Source organism: Diorhabda carinulata, chromosome 1, assembly GCF_026250575.1.
Source record: "Diorhabda carinulata isolate Delta chromosome 1, icDioCari1.1, whole genome shotgun sequence".
Lineage (NCBI taxonomy): Eukaryota > Metazoa > Arthropoda > Insecta > Coleoptera > Chrysomelidae > Diorhabda > Diorhabda carinulata.
This window is the reverse complement of record NC_079460.1, coordinates 2,964,202-2,989,913: the sequence shown is the minus strand read 5'-3', so window position 1 is coordinate 2,989,913 and position 25,712 is coordinate 2,964,202. Positions and strand designations below refer to the sequence as shown.

The window sequence follows — 25,712 nt, the reverse complement described above, 5'->3', positions numbered from 1 at the left end:
GCGATCACAAGTGAGGTAATTAAGCGTCTGCGAAATGAACCACTACCACTACCTTCGTTTCAATTTCCAGAGGTTTCAATTCTTTTACTTTTGACTTTCTCTTTTGGCAATTTTCTTATTTAATTCAAGTTGAGAATTTTGTTTTTAGCGAAGGTTTATTGTACTCAATTACACATATGATATAAAAATTATCAATCTACTTCGTTATTAACACCTACTGAAGCATCTCTCCATAGTAAGTCCAATGTTATATGTATGAACGTTCTTCAATTGTACGAAAAAAGTCTTAAATGTTTCGATTATTGTTTATTAGACATTTAATTCAAATGTAAAAATGAAGGTCCGAAAATGTTTATACTGATAGTATTTTCGATAGTCAGATATCAGATATGATAAAGATTCAATTTATGCTATTATCATTAAATTTAGTAGAAAAAGAAGGTATCTAAGTAGAATCAATTGGAAACATTCAGTGTCAATAGTAAAAGGCTCAATATTTAGCCTTCTGTTGCAACTGTAACTAACAAAGCTCTATATTCATGTGACGTGTCAATTTGAAGATTGATTCTTCAATCGAATGAATTTAGAGAAGATTCCTGAACACCACAATTCTAGATTGATTAATTTCCCGATTATGAATACATAAACAAGTAAATAAAAGCTCAGAATATAAATTGAAAAGAGCATACTATGGTTTTTGATTTGCTACAATCCCACAACATAATGTTTTGATTAAAAAGAAGTCTAAATTTTTTAGATTTGCTCACAAACAAACAACGAAGTACGTAATGTTTATTTTTGCATAAACTGCAAAATAGGATGGACAAATGCTCATGCTTAAGTACATGAAGTTTTATATTTCAATCGCGAATTAACTCTTCTCGTGACAATAGCGCTTAACTTTCGTTCTCAATAATTACAATTTACAAAGATTTGTACCGAATGAAGGAAATTGATTGTTGCCATATAGTACGTATTAATAAAAACAGTACTCCTCCAGCTAGTCCTCCAGATATAAATCCATGAGATTTTTTGGAATGACAATATTTTATTCTCAATGCACTTGAAAACACTTGGTCTAATCTTAAAAAAGTGTAATGTGAGACTGTAAGATAATTCGATTATGTATTTTTTATTTATTAATTGATTTGATTCCAAGAATTTTTGGTACAACCTTGGATCCCAAAGTGGATTAACTGTCCAATAAATTTATTATTTAATTAAGTTAATTGCTCATACACTTTCCATGTCGCTTTGTGAATAACTGGATTAGAATATAAATTCCAACTACATGAGCGTAACTATGTAGGTTAATTTTCCACAACCTTTTTCTTGAATTAACTTTTTCATCATCACATTTTCAACACAGGCAAATTTATTCAAAACTTTGTTCGACATTTTCGTAAAAAAATACACGAGTTGAACTGCCACACTATAGCACTGTCAATGAAATAGATGACAGATGGCGCTAAAACTCAGAATTTAACAACAACAAAAATCGAGTAAAAAAGATTTATTTGAAGGTTCAAAATTTGATTTTTGATATACTACCCAACAAGTCCATCAAATTATAAATAGAATTTTAAAAAGCCTCGAAGAACAAAACTTATGGACAGCTGCAATATATGACATTTCTAAAGCTTTCGACAAAGTCTGGCACAAACGGCTGCCTCTTAAGCTCCGGTGTTCCATAAGGTGATATTTTTAGACCGCTGACCTTTCTACTCTACAAAGTTGATTGAACTGAAACTAATAACACAAAATTGTCTCACTTACTAAGGAAGTAGCGGTTATTGCTGTAAACAAAGATTCTATAAAAGCCTCCCAAGATATACAACATCACCTTGATATATTTGGCAAGACAAAATTAACTCAAATGACCATTACAAAACGACACCACACCTGTGCACCTATAACGATGAATAACGTACGCATAGCAACAGTAATAGAAGCAAGATAACTTGATCTAAGACCAGAAAAGAAAGCTCTGATGATTGGTATTACTGGTAATTGTACTGGCCCTTATGATGAAAATCAAAGTTGAATATACGTAATCAAACACGTCATCATGATTTAAACATTCCTATCATCGAGGACGAAATCTAACAAACCACTGCGTCACGTTATGAACGCAACACGAAAACAACCTAATAGAGAAGGTTCCGCTACAAGAAGACTTGGTAGAACTTGGCCCCAAGATCTACTTCAAAACTAAACCAATACAGAATAAGGTGAAACATCGTTGGATGTTTTCTTATCATGTCCAAAACTTTCCTCAATATTGACCCGGATCCAGGGGGCAATTGAAATTGAAAATTCGCAAACATAACACAACATTAATGTAACTGTAACCACGCGCGTGCTCGCCAAGACTTGTGTCGAGAGGCTCTTAGAGGCATGTCACAAGAGTCTGAATCAGGAATAAGAGCGCGTAAGCAATTGAGGCAGTGAAACGCGCTCACAATTGGATACGGTTAAATTGAGAATTATTAGAATCAACTCAACCATACTCAACTACTTTGAGTGAATCAAAACACTTTTTCTTTACCTGTGGTACGCCTGTGAATTTAATTGAAACTCTTGGGAGTTTATTCTATAATTAATAAATTCCAGTGATACTCGTTAAATTATATGAAGGATAACGACGAGACAGCAAGTCTTTGAGTGTTATTCCCAATCATCAATACTCCAGAAAAAACTAACTTTTTAATTGAGATCAGCAAAAATGTTAAAATTATTGAAGGTTTTTAAAACGTAGTTTTCTTGTTGATTTGCAAGTTTTTGAACAATAAAAGTCTTCCGCGTTGATAACCAGATTTGGCACAATACGACTTTTCGATATCAAAATATGCTAGAAGGGACACGTTTTGAGACAATTATGGCTAATATAGAGCAGATGAAAGCCTCGAAGAAATGTGTTTAGAAAGGTGGAGCTGAACTGGAAGATGTTGCTCAAATATCTTTCAATAAATTTGAATCAAATCAGGATAGCTGGCTGGACATTTCTCAAATGAAAGTTAAGACTTCCTTTGAGAAATATGGAAATGGAAAATAATTCTGATGAAGAAGTTAACTTCTATCCAATCTTCAGTTCGCATATTCATATAATTTTGTTAAAACGTACTGGGAAACTGTCAGACCAGTATTCTACTACAAAAACAACTAAGGCACCATCAAAAATCAATGAGGTTGAAACAGCTTCTAGAAAAATAAGGGACAATGAAAATCATATTTGAAAAGATCATGGACCAGACGAGGCATTTTCTTCTTTAGTAGGACAAATTTGTCCCGTTCGATAAGTCGATCCAGCAACTCAAATCTGGAGCTTCCAATATTATATTAGTTTCTTGATGATATTGGTGAGGTGCTGGACATAATAAATATAAAAAATTATTTTTGAATCTAATCATATTGTTGTTGGATCGGATCTCATTAATCAGAATTAACTGTAGAAGTGAAAACAAAGTTTTTTGTGTATCTGAGTCGAATAAATATAAATAATTTTCTGAGTTTGTTATTCCTGCAGCCTGTTATGAGGCTCCTCTTACGGAGAATGAATCTTTATTCATCAGTTGTGATGAAATTTTTAAGATTTTGTTTGAGGAATTATCATTCGTTATGTTACATTTCCATTTTGTATTTAGTAGGATAATTCACATTATTTTTGGACAACACCTCGTAGCTAGAGCATAATTTTCATTATATTACGTTTACATATTTCAAAAATTATTGCAGATTCTCGGGAATCTAATTTTCATACTTAAATATTTCCGGTTGAAGAAGTTGAGGAAATGACTTTAATTTCACAGAAACTTCATATCAGTCGTGTTAAGAACGGAAACCAAACACATTTCAACATATATCCGAAATTAGGTCAAATCTATTGACCCTGTGTTGAAGCAACAGGTTAGAATAGACTCAAAATGCTCAATATAAATTCAAAAACAAAATAATATTGTTAATACTAAACACAGAATAAGTATATATTCACTATAATAGTTATTTATGTATCTATTGCTGATCGGAATAAGTTTTTAGTGAAATTACAAATATCCTTCAAGGATTTTTACGCAAGCGTGTCACAACAACGGCGTAGTTGTTTGTGCTTTAGAAGGAAAAAGACACATTCTTATTATCTAAATAAAACTTTGCGTACGAAAAATATGATAAAAAAATAACGACTCATATGTAAATTGTTTATTAGAATTCTTTTCCTGAACGTCAATCGGTTTCTCATCCTCAACCAATTTTGTCCAATTTTAAATCAGTTTTCAAAGTTACTAAATTATCATCAAAGATATATTTAAACACGAGAAATTATTTGATACTTTATTCTCACTTGAATCAAAACTAAATATTATTTTCGAAATCCATGCTTCACGACAAACGTAATGGATTCAAACTTCTCTGAGGCCCTGTTTGAAATAGATGAAGCATGAGTCATTGCTGCTGCAAATAACACCATTAAATGATGGTTATTCGTAATGGAAACTATTATTTGAAAAACTAAACAAAAATTGAACAAATACGAAATCATCACCGACTCCTTTATGTGACTTGAACGTTGCAGTTATCAGCTCGCTCATTTACTGAAGAGCAGCTACTCTACTACCTTATGGACAACGATAATTCAATTATAGTATAAAACGATGATAAAGTTGCTGATCTCATGGATTTTCAAGACGTAATCGAAGATTTATATGACCAAATAAAGATAAAAATATATGGAGTAAACCAGAACCATGCAATCGGGATTATCGATGGTGAAGCAGACAAAATGGTAAAGGTGTAATTCATTGGAGTAGATTTGAGAAATTATTATTTTAGTATACTCGAATGTGAACTGTTTTTTATTTAAACCATAATTTATTTTCTTCTTTTTAGTGTAACTAACACTAAAAACGTGTTTCTCGGTGCTTTCAAACTGTATTTTATTTTTGTTTCTTAGTTCAATTACTATTTTTAAGGCCGTTTTTTATATGTACAGACGTATTGATGGTTGCATCTCGAATTTGAAATTCTGGTACTGCGCGCTTTCGTAGTTAGTCCACTAGCTCCATCTTTTTTACTCTCATGCAATGGATACAAATATAAACTCATTGCGGATCAAATAAGGATAACGGGATATTTTTATCCATTAATTACACTGTCGACAGTATTTGACAAGTGTGCAAAGTTTAAATCTGATCGCTCAAAGTAGGGCAACATCTAAACCAAAAAGTTAGTTATAAATATACAGGCGGAACTAATAAAAATGTGTTGAAAAAGTATCTTGAGATCGTTTTTGCGAAGTCAGACGCATATAATCAAATCACAACATTTACAAGACATTGTTTGAAATGCACGTGTAACAAATCAATTAATAATGTGTTTGGCGACCCCGTAACTCAATCTATTCTTGTAAATGACCAGGCATTGACAATGAGGGTGGGCAATATCTGGTTGTAGCACCTCGTTTCAAAAAACTTAAACATCGTGGTTGAAAAGGGTTGATAAATAATATAGAGTATTAATAACGACTTCTAAGGGATTCTTCATATGTTTAATTTTGGTTTAAAGGAATATTCATTGATGCGCTTGTAGTTTTTTATCATAACTAGATTTTATCCTACGTACTCCTTAGAACAGTAATTTTTATTTAGAACCAATCTCACTGAATCGATTTACAATTATTGAGTTAATGGAATTTAAAACCGTTTCAGTCGCAGGAAAAAAATCCTTATCAATTATAAGACATTCCCCGTTGCTACGTTACTGTTGAAAGGGCAACAGGACAATCCATGCGCCACAAGACCAAGGAAAACACTCAACACAGTACGCATCGAAATCCAGTACAATGAAGGCGTTTTCATCAATGCGTGAGTTGTCTGTGATTTTGTTCGTTCACTTTGATTAAAAATAATAATAAAGGCAGTTTAATAATGTGAAAATTAGTAAAGAAAATTCTCTTTTAACCCAAAATAATGGTTGTCATAACAGGTCATAGCTACATTGGAGGTAAGTCACTTCTAAAGTCAAAAATATTTCAAATTTTAACTATCTTTAATAGAAAAAAAATATAGTTTTTGCGAAAAAATGTCTAGAAGATGGAAATTCCACTGTTTCAAAATAAATTTGAGACGTATACAACGGTTCAGACATGCTGACCTACATTCAAATTTTGACAGTATTTTCTACGGAGCGTGGGTGTGTATTTACTACGAATAAACTTGTTTGGATACATCTAGAGATATATTACGTATTCCATTATTACAAAATATTAGTTTGAACCTGAGTTCTGTCGAAAATTATTTAAATATATACAGGGAGAGTCTCTAGTGTACAAACGGTGACATTTTTCAAATGTTTTTCTCTCATAACCATAATGTTATCAATTATGGTTATCACCACTTTAATTCGAAATGCATTGAAATCTTGCAGTGTTGTGGTATCCTAATTTTAATAAATAATAGAGTCAACAAAAGTAGAAAATATAATGTGTATTGATATAAAAACCTACTTGAATTATTTATAAGTGCCAAAATAGTGAAAAAACGCCTTTTCAAGCATCTCAAGCACTTCCAAAAATTTCCGTGATAACAACAATAAAGGGGGGATTATGAAAAATAGCTAAAGTAACAACCCCTAGTTTACTTCCTCAATACTGTGAGTATAGATAATGATCATTATGGCAATATACAAGATGAAAAAGCATCTACAAGTGGCTAGAGAAAATAACTAATACAATACACATAGAAGCAGCTGCCACAGTATAATTCGGATTTAAATCCTATTTAACTTATTTGGACAGTATTTTCAATACTTAAATTAAGAATAACAGAAAACTCATAAGAGACACTCTAATCGTCTAGATCTGTGGTTTTGAATATGAGGAATAAATGAAGACAGTCAACAAAGGTATGGCTCAAATACGAGGTATATAATTGATTATTTGGCCTCGTAGCAAAAAAAAACAATCAGCAAAATGCTTTTTATGTCTCAATCAACGGTGTACATGATTTTTCTAGGTAGCAAGATTTGCTTAGGCTTTAGTCGAGGACGAAGTGTCCACCCATTCAATTGATTTGAAGCATTGTAACTTGTCAAATACAGAACTGCACTGCATATTCGTTGGTTTTGTGTTCAGTGAGAATTTTGGGTCCCAAGTTTGCGAAATTTCAGTAACAATTTCATGTATTGAAGTTGAGAGATTTATGGAAATTCCTTCTCTTCAATTGCGTAAACCAGCTCATCAGTAAAATGGGCATCTACATCATTTTTCATCGTGCACTTGATCACGTCCTTCATTGTCTGACCCCAATCGTTGAATCACTCATAGCATTTAAGAAATTAATGAATCATTACAGCTTTGCTTCATCAACTTCTTGGATTTGTAGAAAACTTGTACAAAACTCTCGTTCCAATCCAGTCTTAATTTTCCTTAAGGAATGTCCGATAAACGCCCATCAAACACAACTCAGTCAATTTGTTTTCTCCCATTCAGCCAGATCTTCACCCTTCGAATAGTACTGAAAGCACTTAAAATGAGATGTATTGCAGGGAAAAAATATCAGATTCCTCCATAAGTGTAGCCACTTCAATACCCTTTAATTTGTCTCTTGCTAAATCCTTCTTTATCCACAGATTTTATCATAAATCTAATTCTAAAGAGATATTACCCAACTCAAAAAACTTCATGAAATATTTTGCATTTTTTCCCAAATATTTTCAAGTAATTTTCAGCATGTATGGAGGATAAAGTTGAGATAAAGTAAAAGCAGGTGTAAGAATCTAGCATTCAATGATAAAGTTGAAAAGTCAGCACGTCTTTCCCTCGCTGGGTACGTCCAAGAAGCACTACAAAGAACAGCAATCTGATTTCTTTTGCTTGAGTCATAGTAACTGACTCGTATGCTCGGAACTGGGATCGAACCCCTGCCGCTGATAGAAATTGAAACAGAACTTACATTGTGAATATACCTCGTATCTATAATATACTAGGGAGTCTTAAAATCAGGAAATCAAGAACAATTCCTGCATATTTGAATCTTTTTCGAACTTTTCTTTAATAGTTATTTCCGATTTCATAATTGCCTCCCTCATAGATGCTATGTTTGTGTATATTGGTTATTATAGAGAATAAATTCCATTCTACTTTTTATTGTATATTTATAAGTATGATTACAACAAATTATTTAGGGTAGATAAAAATAAAATCAAGTTCATCGACTAAAAAAACTACATTCAGAGTTGTGTAAATAATAGCTCTATAAACAACTTTATTATTAATGGAAATCGTGACAATTTAGTCCACGTAAATAATTAAAAAACCCACGCAGTTTGTTTTTACCTCTTCATTAATGAAGAATGAAAGTAGAAAGTATGAATACAGGAATATTCTTTAAATATAATCCAACTATGAAATTGTCGAAGATCTGTCCTCTGACCCCCCGCTGAAAGAGCCCAAACTTGTAGAACGAGTCCCTTGTAGATTGTTTGGAGAATCGTTTTACCTATATATATATATATATATATATATATATATATATATCTATATATATATATATATATATATATATATATATCTATATATATATATATATATATATATATATATATATATATATATATATTTGGTACAAGACACGCATCTCAATGTTCTCTCATAGAAATAACTAGACTATTTACAAAGAAAGCGATTTTTTGGGGTTTTTATATCCCACATATCAAGATGTTAGCCCTACTCATTCACAGAAAAGATGCTTTGCTGTCTTTATGGTTTGCTCGCAAAATTTGCCATGCTCATTGTCTTAAGGTGATACTTGACTTGTCCACCGGCTACCAGTCCAATGTCATGTCTGGACATCACGAGAGATTCCTTAAAATTTTTAGAATCTGTAATGGTGGATTAAGAAAAGAGATAAAACAAAGAGGTATGACTGCAAACTAATCAAAACCTTCATTGAAACTCCAAATAAGCTTTTATTAATCCACGGAGGAAAATCCTAGGTTTATCTCGTGCAAGAATGTGTAATAGATTGACTAGGAAATTAATTTCTTAGTAATAGCCAATGTGAGAGTTTTCGACGAAACCTCGTATCATTATTCAATTATTTTTCACAAATTTGTAAGTGAGTAGTAGTAAATTAAACTATGATTATAATAAATTCCGGTTGAAATCAAAAATCAAATTTATTACATCGAAATTATTGTCATTGAGCTTCGTAAAAAGCGATGCGGATATTCAATGAAGCTTTCTGGAGGAGTGGCAGAGTGAGAGGAACGATGATCGATCTGCAGTAAACAATGGTAGGGGTAAGGAAGGACTCACTTTTACATGAGAAAGTGTCTAGGGGGAGGACGGTAGGTCGCGTGCACTCGTGCAGCAAGTGGTTGAGGTCAGTAATGACAAAGTTTGGATAAAAATAGATACATGTTTTATATTCCTTACCGATAAATCTGATACGATTATTTTATTATAAAATATGGTATGCGTTGAAAAATAATCAAGAAAATGCTGCAATCCACAATCATTTAGGAATTTTCAAAAATAAAAACAAATATGGAATCACAAATGACGTCACGTCAGTATTTTTGGAGTTTTCTTATTGGAGACACAAATTTTCTTTATAGATACATAATTTACTACTCACATACTTCACTTTGGGATATAAAAAGCTCAATTACTAATTTCACACTGAGTTGAAGCTGGGACAGAAATTTGTCGTTGGAACAATTAAATACAAACTGACAAACCCCGATCCACCCACCTAAGTTCAGATTTTCAAATAGACTTGACAAAATTGACCAATATCTGGGATATGATTGGTCATTGTATGTTGAATTTTCAGACATCAGCTTTCTTATGAAGTTGAGGTAACTTGGATGAAAGACATTAACAGTCATAAAAGAATATTGAGCCAAATTTCTCATCAATTCATCTAATTAAGCTGAAGCTTATCCATTGAGTGAGAAAGTTAAATTAATTACGCGTAGATCAGTCATGTCAAAGATACCGCCCGCGGCCCGCTTCCGGCCCCTGAGCCGTATCAATAAGGCCCGCGATCGCAATGTGTTACAGAAAGAAGAATCTTGTTTTTTAGAGCTTTTAGACTTCATTCGATTCCTCTACGGGTGTTTTAAATAATCGTACTCTTAAGTCAATGAGATCAACGCTCTTACATTTTATACACAATATTTCAAAAGTTTGGATAATAACCCGGAATTAAAAAAACATGCAGCACGCATTCTGTGCATGTTTGGTAGCACCTATTTATGTGAGCAGATGTCATAAAAATAAATAAGAACAAATATCACACAAGACTTACGATTGAACATCTCCAATCAATTCTTAAAATAACTACAACGAATATGATACCTGACATCAATGAGCTTGTCAATGAGAAGTCAGTCAGGTATCTGGATCCTCGAGCTCAACATAATTACCTACCATCTTTTATAACTCAACATTTTTTTTAATTTCAACCTGGTCCACCTACGAATTCAAAATTTAATATGTGGTCCTCTGCAAAATTGAGTTTGACACCTGTGACAACCATTAAACATTATTATTTTTCACTTAAACGTCAAAGTATCCCTAATTTATATCAATAGTTATTATGGACAGATACACTCCCGGTCAAAAGCTTTGCGTGTAATATAGTTTACGTGATAAACAAAAAATAAGAATAATACGATAATTTTCGGCAACTATTTTGACAAATAATCTTCGTCTATTTGGTCCCATTCGTTTTTCAGGATATTCCACAAATGTGAAATGGAACACTGCTTCCAGACTTCCCTGTCCAACAATCAGATTGATGTCGGGCGACTGTGGCCAATTCTTTCGAACATCCTTTGCATAGCTTCGAGGAATGTTTGGGATCGTTGTCACGCTGAAAAATATTTTGCCGATCAGGCTCTGGCCAGAACGTACTATATTTTCATTTAATATTTTTTACGGGTTTCTGTCTTTCAAATCCCTTTAATGTCCAGTTGGTCTTCCTCCAAAATATTCCTAAACCATTACCGAGCCTCCGCTGTGTTTTATAGTCTGGATTAGACGTGGATTTAACATCTGTTTTTCTCCAACCACTACAAGCTGTAGAAATACTCAAAAGGCAGATCCCTAGAGTAATTGATCTGAACTACCATCTCTGGGCCCGAGAGTCGTCGATCACAATCATGTTTACTTTAGCGGTTGTGGTTTTTCAAGGCTGCCCTGAACGTTTTCCATCGCCAAAGCTTCTGGTGGATGCATATTTTTTCAGGTTGTAGTCCAGGTACGTCGACATATCTTTAACTAGGCGGCAATGGTACGTTTACTTTTGACTATATTATGAAGACTTGGATGCAGGATGAATTTCAACCGTTTCTTGGTGTCACCCATTTTAAAACTTACAAGTCTAAATTTGCAAGAAAGAAAACAATTCGTATTCGAATTTCAGAAAAAGATGTCTTGGTCCAAAAAGTATACATTACAGTACGTTCTTGCATCTCACAGGACTAAATTACAATCATAAACACCGAATAAATAATTCACACTTAAAGAATAACAACCAAATTAGCTAGTACTTGCAAGTTTTAACTTGTCACACTCACCACAAAATATGAGCATGCGCTCTTATTAAGTAAACAAATAACGGACGCTATATTTTGGGTTTGTGAAGCACCATTCCGACCTTCTCTTAAAAATTGATAGAGAAATTTGATAAAGTATATTATTTTGAAATTTAATTAATCTATTATGATTGGGTATTAATTTATTATAATAAAAACTGGAAAAATTAATATCAGAAAGGTTTTTAGCTTATTGTGGTTATGATTTTAAATCTAAATATTGTAGTTTACCCACAATTCCTATTTTTTATTTTCTCTATACCGTTTAAAAATTTCACATTATAAAACTCAATGCACCATTTTTTTAAAAGAAATTTTCCATATGGTGAAAATCAGTACATACTCACCAAAGTCGTCAAACTGTTATTTAAGAACATAATAAGAATATAATAACTTGATAAAACGTCAAGGGCTCTATCGGCTAACATTAAAAGTATAACCCTTTTATTGGTTCCCACGTGAAGAAACGTAGTGTGTTATCAGAGTAGTACAATTTTCAACGATAACTTAGACTAGAAGGCATGAGAAAGTAAAAAAGACAACAAGTGGTCGCGCCCTCGTATCTTCAAGATGAGGTCTTTCACCCCTTTTAAGGCGTTCTTGTCGTTTGTAGTGCGATGAAATTTATAGAGAAAATCGATTTTTAAGTTGATAATGGACCTTTTAATCAAATTAAATCAAATCCGAACTCAAATCAACAGATACAAATATTCTAGTAGAGCGTATGCTTTAAATTTTCGTAGAATTTCTCAAAAAAAAAACTTCACAAGCCAAGATGCTAGTTAGACCATTAAACCAGAGGATTTCGGATTTGAATCACAAATTAGTCTTGATTAAAATAGAATTCGATATTTTTGTATCATTAAAACATCATTTGATAATTATTTTTACATTTTACCGCCTGCAATTATTTTTATTTTATGTTGATTGAACAACAAATGGTTAAATGATAAAAATACTATTGTTAGTACTATACGAGGGCTGCTACTTAAGTTTTGAGATATGGCAACACTGATATGAATAAAGTTTGACATTGTGAACGTATTCAGAACGTGTTGTCATACGAGTGATATTTGAATTGTTTACATATACTTAAAACATTCATCTTGGTCAAAATGGTATTGAATCGCGAACATTTCCATGCGATGATTTTCTATGACTTTTGACGTGGATTAAACCAATCAATTTCGTGAAGTTTGTTTATGATATTGTAAGATCGCCATGTGACACACCGTGAGATTGAGGCATAGTTCTACTCGCATTTATTCAATATTACATGAACATTTGACTGTCAAAAAGATACACCCTTCTATTAGACAACCCTTCCATTAGAGCAACGTAGAACGGTCAATTCTGAATGGTACACCAACATTTGTTTTCCAGAAGTATTCGAAAAAATTGAAGAAACCAATCGTAGAAGACGAATCATTCTCCCCCAAGACAATGCGAGTCCTCACGCATCAGTTTGAAGAAAAAGGTTTTTGAATAGTCAAAACATCGAATTGATGGCTCATCCGCCATACAGTCCTTGTTTGACACCCAATGATTTCTTCTTATTTCCGCAGTTCAAAAATAAATGACGGGGTCAATGTTTTTCTACACCTGCAAAAGCGGTTAGTGCATTCAAATCATATTTTTTGGAGGTACCTCAATCGGAATGCAAAAAAGCTTCGACAATTGATTCAAATATATGCAAAAAAAAGTGTATTGATTTGAAGAAGAATATTTTCGAAAACAATAAAGACATTTCCAACTATAAATATTTGTATTTATTTGTCTGTCTCTCTAAACTTAAGTAACAACCCTCGTACACAACTCTGCATTGAGTTTTCACTTAATTCAATTAACTAGAAAGATCTATTGTTGATTATAGCATACTTATCACTCGATTTCACTCATTTCTCATCAGGTTCTAGATATTAAATATGAGGTAAATCACAAATCAAAAAAGCTTCACCGCTGTATAAATCCTCTGTCGAACTTAATGACTTGCACGTGTGATCTAGTAATAAATAATCAATTCTCAATATCGTAAATTTTTAATAAAAGAATCGTTTAGGTTTCGATATTCATGGAGAAGGTCTATCGAACCGAATAAAAGCACTAAAAACAAATTTTGCTGGGGAAAAACACGGACAAGTCCTTACCGGATACAATTTAACCTCTAACTATGGTATTGTGTATATATGTATTCGGATAAGGTTATAAATATCTTTATCTAAACAAATAGAAGATGGAAAATAGGTTAATGTCATATCAGCTTTTCCGAAGTTTGATCAAACTTTCGAACTAATAAAGACAAATACAAAATGTTTTTAACGGTTGCGTTTGTAGGTCAATAGATTTTTTTTTCGAGTATTTGTATTTTTATTTCTCAGTCTCCATTCTTTCATTGGTATGTGTAATATAATACGAGATTCGCTATTCATATTTTAGCCTTGGCAACATAACCTCACAACATTTTATTTTGTCGTTTGTTGCGATTAGTATTTACAGTTAAAATTGTAGTGTCTATCAAAAAATGGAACAGACCAGTGGATTTGGATTATCAGGAGAAGAAATAATGAATTCAAACGTAACCGATGTTCGTTCCAAGATGAAACAAATGTCGTTGTGTGTGAAAACACTGTGAGAGGCTTTAGGAATGGTGCATTAAAATGTCATTAAGATATTGTATAAAACAGAGAAGTTAAAGTACTTCGTATGGGAAATTTGGTTTATACCCTCGTATACCATCCCAAAAAGATATTTTCAAAAAAAAACAATAAAATACATGGATCGCATCTATGTCAGTTATTATTTTTAGAAAAAAGGTACATTATATTATACATTCACGTTTACATAGTGTAGAAAATTGATGACTATAAAACAGACACATAATCCTTTAATTTGCTTTTCCAATAATGTCCATTTCGAGTCAATGACATAAATGGGTCCTTTCTACCGTTGAAGGTAGAAACATTTGGTGAATTCGTTAGTGCATCCACCAAAAATTTAAAAATTTTCTGTGAAAGGAAAAAGCATGTAAAATAATTCTACCAGTGTGCGGAAATTGAATGAATTTTGTTTTATTTAGATGGGGGTACAATGTTGGGGGCGATTGCAGGCCTCGGAGCCATACTGCTCGTCATTATCCTCTACATAAAAAACAAAGGACTTTTATGGTGGACTCCAGCACGAGGTATAGCATGTTGTGAGGAAGCCTGTCCTCCCGTATCATCACGATCAGTACCAACACCTTCAGTGCCTAATCCTTTGTCACATTCCTCTCCTAAACACAAATTAGGTAAGTTACCGTTCATAAATATATAGGAAAATTAGAAAATTCAATTTCTATAGTTTAAATATGAACCAAACTACCGCTGGGTCTACGGTTGGATAAATAGCTTTGTACAAGGTGTCTCAAAAGAAAGTCCACCTTTGTATTGCTTATTGTGTGAATGCAACTATTCGAAAAGGCGCGTGAGGTATGTCAATCGGTAACCTGGGAATTTACTTACAATGGAGCGTTTCCCTGGAACGGACCTTGCGTGAGATATACAAAAACGGCAATTTTCTGCAATAAACGCAATGTTCGTCACTTGAATGATGCCAGGCGCTCGACTGATTGGAAAATGGGTCAAAAAGTTTGAAGAGACCGTATCAACACAGGATAAACCAAAATTCGGTTGTCCAAGGTGTTCTAGAATGATCGAAAACGTAGACAGTGTTACTTGGTCTGTTCGTGACGATACTGACTTGTCTATGAGGAAGCGTGCATAGATCATCATTATTTTGCATTTTACACAAAAATTTAGTGGTTCAGTTGATTGATTCAGATGATAAAGCATTTTTCAACGTTTACCAACATCTTGTTGTCGGATGGACACGTCAACAAGACAAATTGCAGCTACTGTAATGCAACCAATCCAACACATCATAAACCTCTACATTCACATAAAGTGACCGTGAAGAGCTGCGATGTCAGCGCGAGGAATTAAAGGCACTTACTTTGGAAGATGAAGGAGGACGCATAGTTATGGAGAATTCAGAGTTATATGTGCAGACCTTAGATGGTTTCTTCGTGCCTGAATTGTAAAACTTATATAACCAAAGAACATGGTTCCAGCAGGACGGAGCAGCTTCACATACATCCAATAGATGTCTACCATGAAATCGTGACATTTTTCTTGACAAATTGATCGCTATGGGAGTTAATATAAGCTGACCTCCACGCAGTACCGATTTAAGACCTGTGGAGTTACGTCGAATCTAAAGTTTACGCTAACAAACCTACTTTCCTATCACAATATCTGCCGGCTTAGACAATTTTAGTGCTCGATTAAATTATTGCCTTGAGTGTGGACGATATTATTTTTAAGAAATACATTCCCAATTCATGTTTCTTAATACGTTTTTTCAATAAATAATAAATTACTTTTTTGTCCTTGTAGTTCAACCATCATTTATTCACCCAATAATTTTAATAATTCAATAATGATTCAAGATCCTAGAAAGTGGGAAGTTGCGTCCCACTGGGGAAATTTTTTGTTTAAATTTTATCTATTTTTCATGTCAACCTTGAAAGACAATTCATTATATCGATTGTTTTCCTAAATAATCAATAACTGATGCTTCTATTTAGATCATTACATTAGGGTAATGAAAAAACATGAAAACGACTGTTTAATATTCAAAGAACAAAGTAGAAGAAACACATAGTCGATATATATACAAAAATACGTAAATAATTCTAAAAACGTCCGAAAGAGGCGTTGACACTAACAGTACGACGTTAATCGAGAAATTTCAATAATTGACATGTGACACTTCACACTTTTTTGTTTCATGTCACTGATCAAATGCTAAATGTCAAATCAAACGTCATGTATGCTGTACCGTGTCATTAAAATTTGCCAATTTTCGATATATTTAAAAAAACATGAATAAAAATGTCTATTTTAGCGAAAGCATACTCTTTTGATGGTTGCGAATCTAGTTCCGAATCCGAGATAGGTCTTGGAAACAAAAGTCATCAAGGTCCTATATCAGTACCAGTACCAGTTATTCCTTCTGGTTCCTATTATCCAGCCAGAGTTAACCAGGATCTAATATCTCTTGTGGAAAAGGGTAGAGCTGGAGTGAGCAGTAATAGTTCTTGTTGCAGTTCTACCACCAGTTCCGTTGGAGAAAAACACATGATGTTGACAACGATGGCTACAAAAGTGACTGCAGAAATTAATGACCCAATCCAAAAGTGAGTTTTAACCAATTTTGTATTCTACTCTGTACAGATATTGATAATAGTTAGTTTATTGTTTCAGAACACCTATAAATCTGAGGGAAACAAAAATAGACAATCAAGATTTGGATATTCAGATGGTAGACACATCTGCACAAATAGATACAACAGACAATAACACCAATAGGGATGTAAGTTTACTGGATTATTCTAACTAAAAATACATTAAAATAACCCTCTTTTCAATTGAATGAACCATCTTAACGTCATCAGGATCATTTTCTAATTCACATTCGATTTTATTTTTTTATTTGTGATACTTTTTTTTAATTGGTTCATAGTGCGGCCAAGGTTAAACATGTGATTGTTGGGCACTCACTAACGTCCGTGATGCCCATGACGTGGACTAGTCGAAGTTCGTGCCAATTTAAGTGAACCAATTGTTTGGTAAAAGGTCCATCTATATGTGCCTTAACTTGTTTCATGCAAGGGATATTCAGTCACCTCCGCAGAAACTGTCTGGTAAGCAAACCGTTGAGAGACGTGATAGCAACACCTTTGGCTACACCAAGAATGTGTTCTTGGCCAATGGGTGGATTTGCCCATTCTGACGAGTGAGCTGGTCGCTTCGTCGTGGTTCTTGCTGCTCGAGTGACCAGTTCTGGTAGACTTAGATCACACCTGTGTTTTTATGACATTTATTCTTAATAAATACGTTACGTGATGCTTTTTCGCTATAGAAAAGGCTATAGAACATAACAGGCTGTTTACAGTGAGTGGTGGAAAATTGGTTGTGAAAGATTTACCTCGAACTAATCTCCAGCAGATATAAGCAATCAAACCATCTGAAAAATGCAAATGGATATATAAACTCGCATCGAAATTGGTGATACTTTGCTAAAACGCAATGGAATAGACCCAATGGATGAAATATGAGAATTTTGAACGCAAAACATCGTGGTGGAAGCCTGGTGAAGTGGCGCAAAAGATTGCAAACCCTAAATTAACACAACGGGAGGAAATGTTGTGTACACGGTGGGACTCGAAAAGAATCATATACTATTCAACTATGAAACGTAGTCAAATGGTTGATTCAATACTATACGGTCCAATTGACCAGAGTACCGAAGAAAATTCTACCGCACACTTTTAAGAACTCGACAAAATTGTCTAAAATTGTTGAGAGTTCCAATGCATACACAACTTAGCTCAAATATTGTACCGAGAAAAATTCTTTCTCGGTACAAGTTAATGAAAATTTCAGGTAGAACTGTTACAATAAATTCGTTTTGAACGGGACTAATTTTATTACTAAAGATCTTTCTTTAAACCACCATGAGTGGAAGATAGTTTGTCAGTAGAAAAAGTAAGCAACAGCTTCATTTATCATCTCACTCTCAAATGCTCTTGTGGCTGTTGGTGAAGAGTTAACTGCTGAATGGTATTCTGAAGTTGCGCATATCACATTACAAGACATGAGAGAGGGGTTTTGGACCTTTCAAGACCAGTCAAACCCTCACTCTTGTAAACATTTTTAACCATAGGTACAAGAACGAGCGTTGGGTTCCACAACAAAAACACCAAGTTACACATTATGAGAATTCGAAAAAAATTTACTGAACCTGGTTGCTCTGCACTCACCGTTTAGCCCGGATACTGCACCGGTAAAACTTTTTCTATGTAAAAGAAGTGACAATAAAGGAGATATTGAAAAATATGTCGTCATACCATCAAAACGAAATCATGAAACTACCTTAAACGGTCAAAATAATACTGGCACCTATGTACTTGACTACGATCTATTTCTAATACAGAAACTGAAATAATATTAGAAAATGCTTTTCAAATAACTCAAAATTATACAATTGAAAACAATTCAGCTAATTAACTAAAGATACATTGTAGTGTATTGTTGTGATGAGCCAGGACGTAGAAGACAGAGGAGAAGTTTTATCTTGTGGCGGTGGTTCCGGATCCGAACCGGAATGTCAAATAATTCCAAATAATAAGTGTGGTCATTTGGAAATCGCTCTACTCTACGACGCGCCCATGCGGAAGATGACAGTTCACGTCCTCCAAGCCAGAGATTTTCCTAGCAGGGATCGCGGTCAACTCACACACACCCAGGTAATGTTACATATTCAAAAATTACAAAATTCATACTGAATACACTGTTTATACCAACACCACGATTACACTGTTTGACGCGCGTTTCGATAACCAAGTTCTCGTCTTCAGAGACTGAAGATGAACTGTTCGTAGTTGTACTGGAAATAGTTTTGTTCTACACATATTTTTGTAAACTGTAAATATTCTTCTATTACATCAGCTCCCAAATTATTATATCTCCTTAAATTCTCAAGGTACTCAAGGTCTACGGGATCGGCACACTGAAAATTCCCCATCTTCAATCTCTGAAGGTTTCACTCTAACGAATCCCTGAAAATCCTCAGGTTTGATGGGTTTCAAACTCCTTCGTTAACCACCTGAAATACTAGATGTACAAATTGTTGAAACAATAGTTCTTATTGCCTTCCCAGGTTTGTGAATTTTGGGGAGGCAATAGAGCTTTGAAAATATCAGTTTTTGGTGTATGGTCCTGTTTCGATTAAGTTGTCTACTCTCTCGAAATAGTCCTTCTTGTCGATTATAACAACCTTGTTACCTTCATCTGCTTCCAAGTAAAAACAATCTTTCCTTCTCAAACTCCCGACAGTATTCAGATCTCTTTTGCTGACTGATGGTTTTCTATTCTTAGTAGATAGGTTTTTCAAGATTTCACTTCTGCACGCTTCCTGGACGAAGTTCCTAGGGTCTTGAGGAAGATACTGAATGGAACTTTCAATACATCCAATCAATTCGCCGACATCGCCATCGCCCAAACCCTTATTCAACAACTCCATCTCTTTTCTGTCAAACGTCTGGGAAGAAAGGTTGATTGGCTTCAAAGAAATTTTCTTGGACTGCGGTTTCAACTTCTTCAATTTCTTACTTAAAACAATCATCTTCTTCTTAAATTTTGATTCGAAGATCCTGAACATGTTTCTTCAAAACTTAAAATTCTAAATCTCTTAATATATGTGATAGTATGCTTCTATTTCAAAAATACTCGTTCGCTGTAGATATTTGACGCTGAAGACGATAACTTGGTTATCGAAACGCGAGTCAGACAGTGGTGGTGTAAACAGTGTGTTCAGTATTGTTTGGTATTCGTGATTTTTTTGCATAGAGGGTGAGCTGTATGTTAAAAAGTATCCAAATAGATTTTCCTTGATCTCCTTTATAAACCGGTCTGTTCCATTTCTTAGATATATAATCAAATTGATATATTATTTAAACAATCATGCGATTGGTATTTTATTTTAGGTGAGACTGATTCTACTCCCTAGTAAGAAACAAAAACATAAGACGAAAATTCGGCAAGGTGAAAATCCTCAGTATATGGAAAATTTTGTCTTGCATCGCGTGAATCCAGGTAAAATATTTATATATATAGTTGTAAGTTTGATCAATAGTAGATACCTTTAAAAAAATTTAGCTTTGTGTACATAACCTCTAAAGTAGCCGAAAGCATTTTCAAATATCTGAAATTTCTGACGTTATTTACCAATTTAGGCTTAACCATGTACTGAATTTACACAATTAAAATGTAAACATGACATTTATTTAGTTTTGATTCACGTAAAAAAGCCGAGGGTGTTATAAGCTAAAATAGTAGGTAGAACACTACATATTTGATAAATGTAATGGGATTAAAGTTCAATTCAGCTTTGCATTTTCACAAAACCTCAGCTTAGGAATGATAAAAAATGACTTGTTTCGTAGCTGTTTGAATTTTGTCGCCCCGCTAGCCGAAGGCTAGTCACTGGAGCATCTAAGGTACCTCTACATTCTGTTTATATATTTTCAGAGGACGTTAATTCCATGGGCATAAGACTGCGACTATATGGCTGTGAAAGAATGCGCCGAGAAAGATTAATTGGCGAAGCTGTTGTCAGTTTTGCCAACATTAATTTGGAATTGGAAAATAATTTTTGGTTAAATTTAGAACCAAGAGCTAATACAGCTATGGTGAGTGGTTTGTTTATAACATATACTATTCAGAAAGTAATGTTTTGAAATAAAAAAAACATTCTACATTAGATTGAATGATCTAGGGCGTAAAGGTCGTGAATTTATCTCGCTAACACTTTGACCTATTGATCTTTTGTGAACCAAATACTGTTCACCAGTCAAGTAGCAACAACCTTGCAAAGTGAGCTGTCTGGGGGCTATGCAGCTTATCTACCATACCATAGTCTTTATCTATGAATAGTCTCGCACTCACAAAGATGTTGGGCGATTTCCTTTGGTTCCGTACAGAAACGACAACAGATATCGAGAGTTTTTCCGATGTTCTTCAGATGGTAGTTAATCGGAGAGTGTCCAGTTAGCACACCAGTAACTCTACTTACCTCGTCTTTGTTCAATGAAAGGAACTTATTCAGACCAGTTGGTGGCATAGGAAAGTAATTTACTCGATTGTTTCAGATCTAGGGTATTTTTCCATGTTTCTGATCTCTTCTCGTTTTCACACTTCTCGATTTGCCACTTCTGTGACCATGAATCGATGGCTTTTTGAGAAAACCATGGAAGGTTGGGTCCTATGAAAGGGATTGTCTTTTTTAGCCAGATGATAGGCTTGTTCATTGCCGTGTACCATGGTGTGGCCGAGTACCCACTTAAAAGTAACTTTGTTTGTTCCCAGCTAGTTTCGATTCGATGCATTGCCACACTAGCTTTGACTCAATTTTATAAGAGTCAAGTGCTTGTAGAGCTGCTCCTCTTCCTGATAGAATAAATATCATTGCATTACGGTTTTTACGTTTTGCGTAACGAGCTGCGCACATAAGGATAGCGTCCTTGATCACGTCTATAGGCACCTTATCTTCCTCTAGAATTAAAGTATGAAAAAAGAAGTTAGAGTCAAATCGCCTGGCTTCATCTTCTGCTTCTTGTGTACCGTTATTACTTTACTTTCTATGAAAGTCTTCATGGTGAAAGATCGGGACTCTGAAGACGAGACAATAACCTCCTATAGATTATTACGGGATGACGTCACAAGCGAAATAAAATCTTTGTTTATCCACCACGACAATATGGCAACCTTTTCAAGTGATGTCACTCGAAATGATATATTTAAACGAATTAAAATTACTTCGGGTCGTTTTACTACGCGAGCTCACGATTTGTGGTACAATAATAAAAATTTTATCATCAATTTTCCTTGGCTCTTGTTTTGAACTGCTTTCTAAGTTTCACCGTTTGGAAAATCAATCAGTAGCACACCTTGCCTATCCTTAAGGTGAAGTCAGTCGCCGTAACCTTGCTTTGTGACAAATTTGGCATATATTTTTTTTGAGTAACGTTATAGACTGTAATTGACATGTCTCGCCCACGTCCAATCGATAGTTACGATTAGATCCACTAATGAAACACTAATTCTGTTGTAGGCGTTCAAAAACGTTAAAGCTCCCCTTTATAATGTTCTGTCAGCAATTCTAGCACCCATCTTCTACAAAATTTGAAGTAACCTAACTTTTGTTTGATATTTTCAAAGTACTAATTCAAATTGTGGAAAGCTCGGTTACAGTTCTGTTACTGTAGTTTACATGAATCTTTTTATCAAGTACAGCGATCAATCGTTAGTCAAATTTCTCGGAGGTGCGTTCTTCTCTTCATCGGACATTTTTACTTTGATTATTACGTTGCTTCCGTATGCAGATTTTAGATATATTGCCTTCAAAAACCTTTTAATTGGCAGGATTGTCAATAACAGCACAAAGTTTCAAATTTAAAATATAAAAAGTAAACAGTTTGAACACGTTTACGTTGTAATGGCCGGAAGTTGACACGCAGATACCATAAATCTGAACAGCAATCACTTAAATCCTCCTGTTTATTTGATATTGCACACCCTTTTATTAGAAGTGTTCCTCTAACTCATTTTTTCATATTTCAACTCTATTTTATTATAACATGTATTTTCTATTTAGTTGGGCGGATGCACAACTGATTTGTTAAGTTTAGCTAGATCGGACAGTACTGGCTCAGCACATTCCATGCAGCATGGAGGTGTTCCAGAATTACTGCTTGGCTTGTGTTATAATGCCACCACCGGAAGATTGAGTGTAGAAGTTATCAAGGGATCCCATTTTAGGTAAGATTGGTGAGAGGTACCTAAGTAACTTTTTGCTCAGATTATTAGATCTCATTACTCTCAGTGTAGGTTGATAGTAAAATATTATTTTGGGAGATAATATGTCATGAAACTGTTCTAGTTACCTTTTAAGAAACCTGGCAATTAACAGACCTCCAGATACATATGTGAAACTCCATCTGGTCAGTAGTACTGGTCAAGAACTGGCTCAGAGCAAGACCACCGTTCGACGCGGACAACCCAATCCTCTTTTTAAAGAGACATTTGTGTTTCAGGTTAGTTTTTCCCAATTTTATTTCCACTATTTCATCGTGATATTTTTGTATTTCATATCAAAAATTTTTTAAAGGTGGCGCTTTTCCAGTTGGCCGATGTGACATTAATGGTGTCCGTTTATAACAGAAAAGGTGTCACCAAGAAAAAAGAAATGGTAGGATGGTTCAGTTTGGGTCTAAACTCTAGTGGTGCCGAAGAATTGGCTCACTGGATGGATATGAAAGAATTTCAACAGGAACAGATATCACGGTGGCACGTACTTGTACAATCATAGCTGTTGCACATATCATTTAGAATTTATCAATTCTCAATGCTCTCAATAGAAATTTGTTGAAGAAGGGAACTGTAACAGCTATGATTTTGTTTTAAGACTATGATTGCTACAAAATATCTAAGTTTTTTCCTACTTTATTCAAATATTGTCCCCATATTCTAAATCAGTACTATTTTGTAACAATCATATTGGTGTTATACTAATTCCAGTGAGATTTATAACATTTAAAGTTTTTTCGATCCACAACAACTTCGCCCGACAATGACATGAACACTTGTTTTAAAATATATTACAACTATTAGTGATGGCTAATAAAAAAGAACAGTTACTTTTTCACAATTAATTACGATTACAAGTAAAACTGTTTCAAAGGAACTTCATTTGTAACAGGTCTAATTAACTGAGACATGAACCATTGGAGGCAACAATTTCACTCATTATTCCATTCTCAAATACCTTTGGGGCTGTAGGTGAGAAAATAATCGCTGAAAGGTATTCTGAAGTTGCGCAAATCACATTACAAGACGTGAGAGAGAGGTTTTGACCTTTTGAGACCAGCCAAACTCTAGTTCTAGAACAAAAAACATTAATCATCACGCATTAACCCCTACGTGACGGATTGACGCTTATCGGATTGCCTAGGGCGCCAATTTTTTATTGTGATGCTCCACTTGTTCCGGGCAGCGTCAGTGAAGAAAATAAAATAAACCAGAGGTCAATATGGTGATGACGAATACACTGAAGTTAGTTGAACAGATTTTAATGGATCATCCGGATTGGTAACAACAGTTGAACAAAACTTTATTTATTAAAAACGGAAATAAAACTAGAATATTAATGAAAGAAATGAAACTGGGAAAAGCAACGGTACCAAATGCATAAACTCAATGTTAACAAAATAACGGAAATTTAAATAAATATAATAATAAAATATTTACTTCGTTGCACAAAATAGTAACCACAGAACAAACCCTAAGAAGAAATGCAAACTTAGTTATTATTCGCTGGAAAAAACATGGCGGATTTTTGATGCCAGTGTCCTCGATGGTAAGTGACAGAACTAATCTATTTTCGCGGTTTATTTAAATTTACAACACAGAGTATCTACTGTATTCTGTTATTCATTTCCATCGAATTCCGATTTCGCAGTTTCTTGAATTCACGATGAAAAACATCTTAGAACTAGGACAGGTTTATTTACAAAATAATATTTATATACATTTTCAACTAAACATTTTTTAACATTTTTTTTGTAATCATCATTATACTTGCGCTTTTTTTGCTAAATTGTTTAATCACACCCCCGACTCGTCTTCATGCCCCTCAGTTTGGGAACCGGTGCTCTAGAGTAACCTTGATAGAAAGTGCGATCCTCTTGTATGAAGGACGACTGTAGCGCTGCAATATCCTCACTCAAGAACTATATTTCAGATATATTTTCATTACCAAGTTACCTCCTTTCCTTGTGAAAACCTATTTTTAAAGATTGACACGTTTATAACTGTAAGAGGAAATAGACTAGGGAAAGCCACAAAAACGTTAATATTTCCGAATTAAAGAACAAATAACAACGTACATTTATAGAATTGTGGAACTAGTAGTGGAAAATCACCGTTAAGAAATCACAGTTGCAGTTAGTAGTGATGTCACGGTTCTGAAAAGCACTAGAATATTTTAGAGTTCATAAATTAGATGGCTACATTATCAATTGTTTTTTCACAATTGACAAAAAAAACATTTTATTATGTAGCTATTCATCCAATTGCCATAAACATTTGACAGATGGCAAATGTTACTTTACCCAATATATGTAATGATTCTATAAGGACAGTTTCTATAAGTGGAAGCTGTTCCTTCTAAGAAAGACAGAATGATAACACTTTCTCTATCCTCCGAGGTTCCAGCTCGGTTGTACGCCATTCTCAAACATGCGCAGTATAGATAAAGTGTCTCGAACGAGAGATAAAATTAATATTGTCGGCACGGTAACGTAAGGACGTTTTTTTCCCATACTAACTGTCCATATAGGAGTATTACAAATATGCTTTAGCCATACCACAATCTCGATTTTTTAATTTCCTTGTTTTTACAATTATTAGTCCTCAGGTACAACTGAAACGATAGTTTTTATTTTAATAAACTAT

At 34.1% G+C, this 25,712-nt stretch overlaps 2 protein-coding genes across 4 annotated transcripts in view; both read left to right on the top strand.

Moving 5' to 3' along the window:
• Positions 1-25,712, top strand: part of LOC130896783 (uncharacterized protein C14orf119) — a 374,082-nt gene that overhangs the window by 332,175 nt on the left and 16,195 nt on the right. The gene's annotated exons all lie outside the window — the stretch shown is intronic.
• On the top strand, positions 5,812-23,907 carry LOC130896691 (synaptotagmin-16). 3 transcript variants are annotated; one of them, XM_057804962.1, is made up of 10 exons: positions 5,812-5,997; positions 14,675-14,884; positions 16,543-16,834; positions 16,902-17,010; positions 18,725-18,946; positions 20,186-20,294; positions 20,730-20,890; positions 22,855-23,018; positions 23,152-23,293; positions 23,368-23,907. In XM_057804962.1, the coding sequence occupies exons 1-10, from the start codon at positions 5,964-5,966 to the stop codon at positions 23,566-23,568; spliced, it is 1,644 nt and encodes a 547-aa protein (XP_057660945.1). In that variant the 5' UTR covers positions 5,812-5,963; the 3' UTR covers positions 23,569-23,907. The 3 variants fall into 3 exon arrangements, with proteins under 3 accessions (XP_057660945.1, XP_057660939.1, XP_057660953.1); XM_057804956.1 differs by having other exon boundaries at positions 23,140-23,293; XM_057804970.1 differs by having other exon boundaries at positions 5,831-5,997; positions 14,675-14,779; positions 23,140-23,293.